At 48.4% G+C, this 8960-nt stretch overlaps 1 protein-coding gene and 1 long non-coding RNA gene across 4 annotated transcripts in view; both read right to left on the reverse strand.

Annotated features, from left to right (window-relative positions):
* Positions 1–3873: 3873 nt before the first annotated feature.
* Positions 3874–8960, reverse strand: part of garnl3 (GTPase activating Rap/RanGAP domain like 3) — a 243644-nt gene continuing 238557 nt past the window's right edge. The window contains exon 29 of the mRNA XM_052525397.1: positions 3874–4201. Coding sequence (XP_052381357.1) covers positions 4036–4201 — 166 coding nt within the window. The 3' untranslated portion in view covers positions 3874–4035. The remainder of the gene's footprint in view (positions 4202–8960) is intronic.
* LOC127931765 (uncharacterized) lies at positions 4212–7912 on the reverse strand. 3 transcript variants are annotated; one of them, XR_008142855.1, is made up of 3 exons: positions 6561–7912; positions 5746–5931; positions 4212–5470 (listed from the first exon to the last, which is right to left on the reverse strand). It is a non-coding gene; the product is annotated as an uncharacterized LOC127931765 (long non-coding RNA). The 3 variants fall into 3 exon arrangements; XR_008142854.1 differs by having other exon boundaries at positions 6468–7912; XR_008142853.1 differs by having other exon boundaries at positions 6375–7912.

Consider the following 8960-nt stretch of genomic DNA (forward strand, 5'->3'; position numbering starts at 1 on the left):
TTTGATATCACAGAGAGGTTGAGCAACAGTCTAAACACTAAATATTGATTTAGATACAAAAACCACTGCAAAAACATCAAGGAGTAGGGGCGGTGTGAACTTAACAGGGACGACGGAAACAAAGGAGAATGATCAAAGTGATAGAAGCCGTATTACAAACCTTCAAACCACCAGACATCCCACTCCCATTCACCTACACTCATGTTAAGAACCAGGGTAATAAATAACAAGTCAAATTCCATTGTAAAAAGAGTCTCCCTATGGTTTCCCTCTGGTTTTGCGTAATAGTATTGAAAGAGACCATATTGAGACAGGCAAGTACAGAGAGAAACAGAAGGAAAGGGTGTGATAGAGAGAAGGGGCTCATGCTAGATCAGAAGAGGGGTGCCATGTCACAAGCCGACCACACATGGGCACTCACATAGCCAAACAGATGCTTAAGCCAAGAACTCTCCCTAATATTCCTCTCCGGACATGTACTGTATGTAGGTTTGGCAGCAACATCACCGTGATCTGTATAGTAGTAACAACAGAGCCTCTCCATAATATTCCTCTCTGCATGATGCAGCTTAAGACACTGAGAACACAATATCATGCTGTACGTCAAGGTCTGAACCCTGGTCTCCCACGGGAGATACCAAAGACCTAACCATTAGCCAAGTAGGAAATTCCCACTTGGGCTAAGGATGACACTGATTTTGAAGTTGCAGGCGTGAGCCCAACTCATGTCTAGTACATACTGATGAAACACTACATTTACCATGATGCCCCGGTATTGAGTCATGTTTGACCCGACCCGCGTGCTGATATCACTCTACTCATTGGGATTGGTTACTTATCTATCTTATTAGAGGTGTGATATGGCTTCCTCTGTGCTGTTTCAGTCCACTCTCTTTTTACACGCATCACAACTCCTGTGTTCAGTAATGTCCCATTGCACTTGGGGAGTTATGCCTTGCTCCTAGTGAAGAGTTGGAGAGGAGAGGAAATTCCGTCTTCCAAATAGTTCCTATAGGGACTCTGAGTTAGGCTACAGTACCTACCATTTACCATCTACCATCTAACCCTCCTACCATCTAACCATAACCCATCTACCATCTAACCATAACCCATCTACCATCTAACCCTCCTACCATCTAACCATAACCCATCTACCATCTAACCCTCCTACCATCTAACCATAACCCATCTACCATCTAACCCTCCTACCATCTAACCATAACCCATCTACCATCTAACCCTAACCCTCCTACCATCTAACCATAACCCATCTACCATCTAACCCTCCTAACATCTAACCATAACCCATCTACCATCTAACCCTCCTACCATCTAACCATAACCCATCTACCATCTAACCCTCCTACCATCTAACCCTCCTACCATCTAACCATAACCCATCTACCATCTAACCCTCCTACCATCTAACCAAAACCCATCTCTCATCTAACCCTAACCCTCCTACCATCTAACCCATCTACCATCTAACCCTCCTACCATCTAACCAAACACCCATCTCTCATCTAACCCTAACCCTCATACCATCTAACCCTAACCCATCTAACCCTAACCCTCCTACCACCTAACCCATCCATCATCTAACCCTAACCCATCTACCATCTAACCCTCCTACCATACTGTTTTTATACTGTTTTATCTCAGTTCCTGGTCTGGCAAACACCCATCCGTATTCTCCCAAAAGCCTCATTCCGCATACTGTTTTAACCCTAACCCTTCTACCACCTAACCCATCTATCATCTAACCCTAATATAATCTAACCCTAACCCATCTAACCCTAACCCTCCTACCACCTAACCCATCTATCATCTAACCCTCGTATCATCTAACCCTAACCCATCTACCATCTAACCCTAACCCTCCTATCACCTAACCCATCTAACCCTAACACATCTACCATCTAACCCTAACCCTCCTACCACCTAACCCATCTATCATCTAACCCTCGTATCATCTAACCCTAACCCATCTACCATCTAACCCTCCTACCATCTAACCCTAAACCTCCTATCACCTAACCCATCTACCCTCTAACCCTCCTATCATCTAACCCTAACACATCTACCATCTAACCCTCCTATCATCTAAACCTAACCCATCTACCATCTAACCCTAACCGATCTACCATCTAAATGGACTCTCATCCACTATGTCTATGTCCTAAAAGCCACCCTATTCCCTATATAATGACCTACTTTTGATCAGCGCTCTATGGGCCCTGGTTAAAAGTTTGGACGCAACCTATGACCGACTACATTACCTCAAGCCATCACTCCTAAAAGGAAGTAGTTGGCTACTTGATAAATTCTCCAACCCGACTAACAAGAGAATCAAGCTGATAGCGGTCCCACGTAGACAATAGCGGCCTAACACCAGACAGACCATGTCCACTGGGCACAGACGTCAATTCAACGTCTATTCAATGTTGGTTCAATGTTATTTCATTGAAATGACGTTGAAACAATGTTGATTCAGCCAGTGTGTGCCATTGTGTCAGACACTGCAGCCGAACCCACTAGAAAGCCGATGAGCTAACTGGCCACTGGCTATGACAATGGTGGGCCAATTATAGGCCACAGTAAGCTTACTGTCAGGGAAGGTTGTAGTCTGTGTATAAAAGACTATATGCGTTTTCATTCTGTGAGTACCTGGACTGAGGGATTCTCAGGGATAGCCAGAAACAGGACAGTAGTAGCAAAGGCATGGCATGCAGGTGCTTTTAGAAACCCTAGAGGGGTGTGTGTGTGTGTGTGTGACTCTATGATGATTGAACCTAGCTCACAGACTCACTGTAAGATGGTATCTACAGAGGGATACATGACTAAGACCGCTACTGTCAGAGACCAGCCAATCAGAGGAGAGGTGGCTGATGGGAGTTGTGGTTTTGGTGTAGGGTGTGGCGAATTGGCACTTGTGGGAGACTCTGCCTCCAGTCCAGCCCTGTCTACCTGCATACTGTGAGTTGGAAAGGAAACAGAACAAGACTGACAGACATGGAGAGCATAAAACATCTTACATTTACTAAATATGTGAATAAAATGTGTATTATAATATATCTATAAAGGCATACATGTCTGTCAGTGTGTATGCATCTTAATGTATAAATAGATGTATACATACATATATTATACTACAGTTGAATGTGGAATAGGAAATAATCATATAATATGCAACAAATGGTAAGCCAAAGGAACTTCACGAGGGCGTTGGTTCCAACACAGATTTTTCTTCGTGCCTCGTGCCTTGTGCGTAGATTTACATTCAGTTTCGCCGTATAATGACCTCTGAACTCTGAACTAACCACACCACCTCAAATGACCTCCTCGTTTTCTTTGGGTTACTCGATGCGGTGCAACACACACACACGCATTCCTCTTCTACACACCACGTTTGAGGATGAAGACCCAGACCACAGAGATAAAAACTAAACAGAAATCAACAAACTACAAATAAAATGACCGAAAGGATGAGAGAAGACGTGGATGAGGAGGAAAGGAGGAGCAGAGAAGAGGGGGATGAGGAGGAAAGGAGGAGGAGAGAAGAGGGGGATGAGGAGGAAAGGAGGAGCAGAGAAGAGGGGGATGAGGAGGAAAGGAGGGGGAGGGAGGAAAGGAAGAGGGGGGGATGAGGAGGAGGAGGGGGATGAGGAGGAAAGGAGGAGGAGAGAAGAGGGGGATGAGGAGAAAGGAGGAGCAGAGAAGAGGAGGATGAGGAGGAAAGGAGGAGGAGAGAAGAGGGGGATGAGGAGGAAAGGAGGAGGAGAAAAGAGGAGGATGAGGAGGAAAGGAGGAGGAGAAAAGAGGGATGATGAGGAAAGGAGGAGCAGAGAAGAGGGATGAGGAGGAAAGGAGGAGGAGAGAAGAGGGATGAGGAGGAAAGGAGGAGGAGAGAAGAGGGGGATGAGGAGGAAAGGAGGAGGAGAGAAGAGGGATGAGAAGGAAAGGAGGAGCAGAGAAGAGGGGGATGAGGAGGAAAGGAGGAGGAGGGCAGAAAATAAGTGCATGATGGGATTGTCTTCACTTTAGGTCCAGGATGTCTTCTTCGAAAGAGGTGGTGAGGGTGAAGGGGCTGGCCAATGGCAGGCTCTCCTCTCTAAGCACCACTTTCTCTGGCTCCGCCTCCGAGCTGGACGAGCAGTGCCGTTGGATGTCCGAGTCCATGTCGGCCGACTCCGAGCCCACTCTGATAGGACACACAGCATGCCCATCAGTTTGAATCTCTACATCATAATGTTTTACACTCATATCATTTGAACATTGGGGAACCGCCAGGGCCCTCTACGCCTTCAGAGAGGGCCTAAGGATAGATACAAATCTGTATATATTTTTATATTAATATAATCTGTAATTGTGTTTTCATTGATGAAATATTTTTTTGTCTTAATTGTAATGATATTCCTATTGTTTTGGAAAAAGAAGGGTTAATATCCAAGAGAAAAACATATCCAATCAGAATTCTTCTTTGGTAGTCTCTTGGTAGAAATAATCTAGCTGGGCTCAATGCTTATTGGCTAGGCCCTCGGGCTTTGACTAGAAGGCACCAGCCAACGTCATTGACATTGACTTCAATTAAAGCAGCATTTTGGAATGACAGTAGATTCAACCAATCACAAATTGTCTTGTAATAGGTGGGACAATTTAACGATTCTTCAAGGCTCTTTAGAGAGCCTAATTATACGTCACTAATTCAGAGCCTTATTTTGTTTTCTCACGCTTGAGCCTAGCTAGTTGGCTAACTTTTTGCAGTGAGTGTATGTAACGATGGCAACTGCAGAGAGAGTAATCGAGGACTATGTGGTGGCTAAATTGTTAGCATCGCCCTTTTCAAGACTAACTTTTAATGAACAGTTCAATCTTCTACAGACCGATAGACCAACTTCTGCACTGCCTGATTTGGTGCAACGAGGAAAGAGTTTTAAAAGGTATTTTCAAGTTAATAATTATGAGTGTTATCCATGGATTACCAGCTGTGAGCTGACAAAAAAAGCTTTACAGTTGGAATTGCCTACTCTTCAATACCGATAATAACTGGTTTCAAAGATTTTGCCTGTTTGACAAAGTCAGCACTTTGACACACAACCTCTGCAACAACACAGAGAGGGGAAAAGGGAAAGTCAGATTCCATCTACGAGGACACTGTGAGTGAGACCGGAGTACCAAGGGGGCGCAGGACCTCTGCAACAACACAGAGAGGGGAAAAGGGAAAGTCTGATTCCATCTACGAGGACACTGTGAGTGAGACCGGAGTACCAAGGGGGCGCAGGACCTCTGCAACAACACAGAGAGGGGAAAAGGGAAAGTCTGATTCCATCTACGAGGACACTGTGAGTGAGACCGGAGTACCAAGGGGGCGCAGGACCTCTGCAACAACACAGAGAGGGGAAAAGGGAAAGTCTGATTCCATCTACGAGGACACTGTGAGTGAGACCGGAGTACCAAGGGGGCGCAGGACCTCTGCAACAACACAGAGAGGGGAAAAGGGAAAGTCAGATTCCATCTACGAGGACACTGTGTGAGACCGGAGTACCAAGGGGGCGCAGGACCTCTGCAACAACACAGAGAGGGGAAAAGGGAAAGTCGGATTCCATCTACAAGGACACTGTGAGTGAGACCGGAGTACCAAGGGGGCGCAGGACCTCTGCAACAACACAGAGAGGGGAAAAGGGAAAGTCTGATTCCATCTACGAGGACACTGAGTGAGACCGGAGTACCAAGGGGGCGCAGGACCTCTGCAACAACACAGAGAGGGGAAAAGGGAAAGTCTGATTCCATCTACGAGGACACTGTGAGTGAGACCGGAGTACCAAGGGGGCGCAGGACCTCTGCAACAACACAGAGAGGGGAAAAGGGAAAGTCTGATTCCATCTACGAGGACACTGTGAGTGAGACCGGAGTACCAAGGGGGCGCAGGACCTCTGCAACAACACAGAGAGGGGAAAGGGAAAGTCAGATTCCATCTACGAGGACACTGTGAGTGAGACCGGAGTACCAAGGGGGCGCAGGACCTCTGCAACAACACAGAGAGGGGATACCATCTACGAGGACACTGTGTGAGACCGGAGTACCAAGGGGGCGCAGGACCTCTGCAACAACACAGAGAGGGGAAAAGGGAAAGTCAGATTCCATCTACGAGGACACTGTGAGTGAGACCGGAGTACCAAGGGGGCGCAGGACCTCTGCAACAACACAGAGAGGGGAAAAGGGAAAGTCAGATTCCATCTACGAGGACACTGTGAGTGAGACCGGAGTACCAAGGGGGCGCAGGACCTCTGCAACAACACAGAGGGGAAAAGGGAAAGTCAGATTCCATCTACGAGGACACTGTGTGAGACCGGAGTACCAAGGGGGCGCAGGACCTCTGCAACAACACAGAGAGGGGAAAAGGGAAAGTCAGATTCCATCTACGAGGACACTGTGAGTGAGACCGGAGTACCAAGGGGGCGCAGGACCTCTGCAACAACACAGAGAGGGGAAAAGGGAAAGTCAGAATCCATCTACGAGGACACTGTGAGTGAGCCCGGAGTACCAAGGGGGCGCAGGACCTCTGCAACAACACAGAGAGGGGAAAAGGGAAAGTCTGATTCCATCTACGAGGACACTGAGTGAGACCGGAGTACCAACGGGGCGCAGGACACATATGCAAGGAGACGTTCACGGCCAGTACCAACAGCTACACAGTATGATCATCAACAACATTGTCACTCAGCTAAGAAACAGGCTCAATGACCATGAAAGGCTCATGTTCTTTGCCCTCCTTGACCCACAAATGTTCCCAATATATAGGGAAACGCCAAACTTTCCAAACTCTGTGTTCTCAAGTCTCGAGGAAAGTTATGGCCCTCATTTTACATTTACATTTACATTTAAGTCATTTAGCAGACGCTCTTATCCAGAGCGACTTACAAATTGGTGCATTCAACTTATGACATCCAGTGGAACAGTCACTTTACAATAGTGCATCTAAATCTTAAATCTTTGATTTGCCGCGGCTTAAAACAGAACTCACCGTTATGTAGTTATGTACTCAATGTCTAACTTCAAGGGTAAGAGCCTGGCTGATCTGCTCCACTTTCTCCAGCAAAAGAGACTAATTGATTGTATGCACCAATTGTATCTGTTTACCTGTCTAGTTTTGATCATTCCATTGTCCCCTACATCAGTAGAAAGAACATATTCCAGGAACACCACTGGACAGGCCCGACTGTCAGCCCTGGCTTTGATCTCAATCAAAAAAGAACTTCTTTGGGATTTTAAATCAAAAGACAAGCTATATGAACCTGCCCATTTCATTAAGAAGGACAGGAGAATGGACTTGGTTTTGAAATGATAATCATAATGGTGAGTGGACGTTTTGTTTTCATCTACAGTTTGCTTTTTGTTGCTATCTCGTTCATATCATTTTCAATACAATGTGTAAAATATTATTTCAACTTTAGATCACTGGTTGTGAGGTAAAAACAAAGGTAATGACGTAGCAATTGGAAGTACTGTGTCCATGACATTTCATGTTGTGGCTCACTTTTTTTATTGTTGCATGCTGGAGATAGAACATCGCATGCAGTGTGACTGTGTTGTGAGCCACAGTGTGACTGTGCTGTGAGCCACAGCCGAGGCGTGGCTTAGGACCGTTGTGTACCTGTGCTGTGAGCCATAGCCGAGGCGTGGCTTAGGACCGTTGTGTACCTGTGCTGTGAGCCACAGCCGAGGCGTGGCTTAGGACCGTTGTGTACCTGTGCTGTGAGCCAGAGCCGAGGCGTGGCTTAGGACCGTTGAGTACCTGTGCTGTGAGCCACAGCCGAGGCGTGGCTTAGGACCGTTGTGTACCTGTGCTGTGAGCCACAGCCGAGGCGTGGCTTAGGACCGTTGTGTACCTGTGCTGTGAGCCACAGCCGAGGCGTGGCTTAGGACCGTTGTGTACCTGTGCTGTGAGCCACAGCCGAGGCGTGGCTTAGGACCGTTGTGTACCTGTGCTGTGAGCCACAGCCGAGGCGTGGCTTAGGACCGTTGTGTACCTGTGCTGTGAGCCACAGCCGAGGCGTGGCTTAGGACCGTTGTGTACCTGTGCTGTGAGCCACAGCCGAGGCGTGGCTTAGGACCGTTGTGTACCTGTGCTGTGAGCCACAGCCGAGGCGTGGCTTAGGACCGTTGTGTACCTGTGCTGTGAGCCACAGCCGAGGCGTGGCTTAGGACCGTTGTGTACCTGTGCTGTGAGCCACAGCCGAGGCGTGGCTTAGGACCGTTGTGTAGGCTGTGGCCACAGCCGAGGCGTGGCTAGGACCGTTGTGTACCTGTGCTGTGAGCCACAGCCGAGGCGTGGCTTAGGACCGTTGTGTACCTGTGCTGTGAGCCACAGCCGAGGCGTGGCTTAGGACCGTTGTGTACCTGTGCTGTGAGCCACAGCCGAGGCGTGGCTTAGGACCGTTGTGTACCTGTGCTGTGAGCCACAGCCGAGGCGTGGCTTAGGACCGTTGTGTACCTGTGCTGTGAGCCACAGCCGAGGCGTGGCTTAGGACCGTTGTGTACCTGTGCTGTGAGCCACAGCCGAGGCGTGGCTTAGGACCGTTGTGTACCTGTGCTGTGAGCCACAGCCGAGGCGTGGCTTAGGACCGTTGTGTACCTGTGCTGTGAGCCACAGCCGAGGCGTGGCTTAGGACCGTTGTGTACCTGTGCTGTGAGCCACAGCCGAGGCGTGGCTTAGGACCGTTGTGTACCTGTGCTGTGAGCCACAGCCGAGGCGTGGCTTAGGACCGTTGTGTACCTGTGCTGTGAGCCACAGCCGAGGCGTGGCTTAGGACCGTTGTGTGACTGTGAGCCACAGCCGAGGCGTGGCCCGTTGTGTACCTGTGCTGTGAGCCACAGCCGAGGCGTGGCTTAGGACCGTTGTGTACCTGTGCTGTGAGCCACAGCCGAGGCGTGGCTTAGGACCGTTGTGTACCTGTGCT

Source organism: Oncorhynchus keta, chromosome 9 (assembly GCF_023373465.1).
Source record: "Oncorhynchus keta strain PuntledgeMale-10-30-2019 chromosome 9, Oket_V2, whole genome shotgun sequence".
NCBI lineage: Eukaryota > Metazoa > Chordata > Actinopteri > Salmoniformes > Salmonidae > Oncorhynchus > Oncorhynchus keta.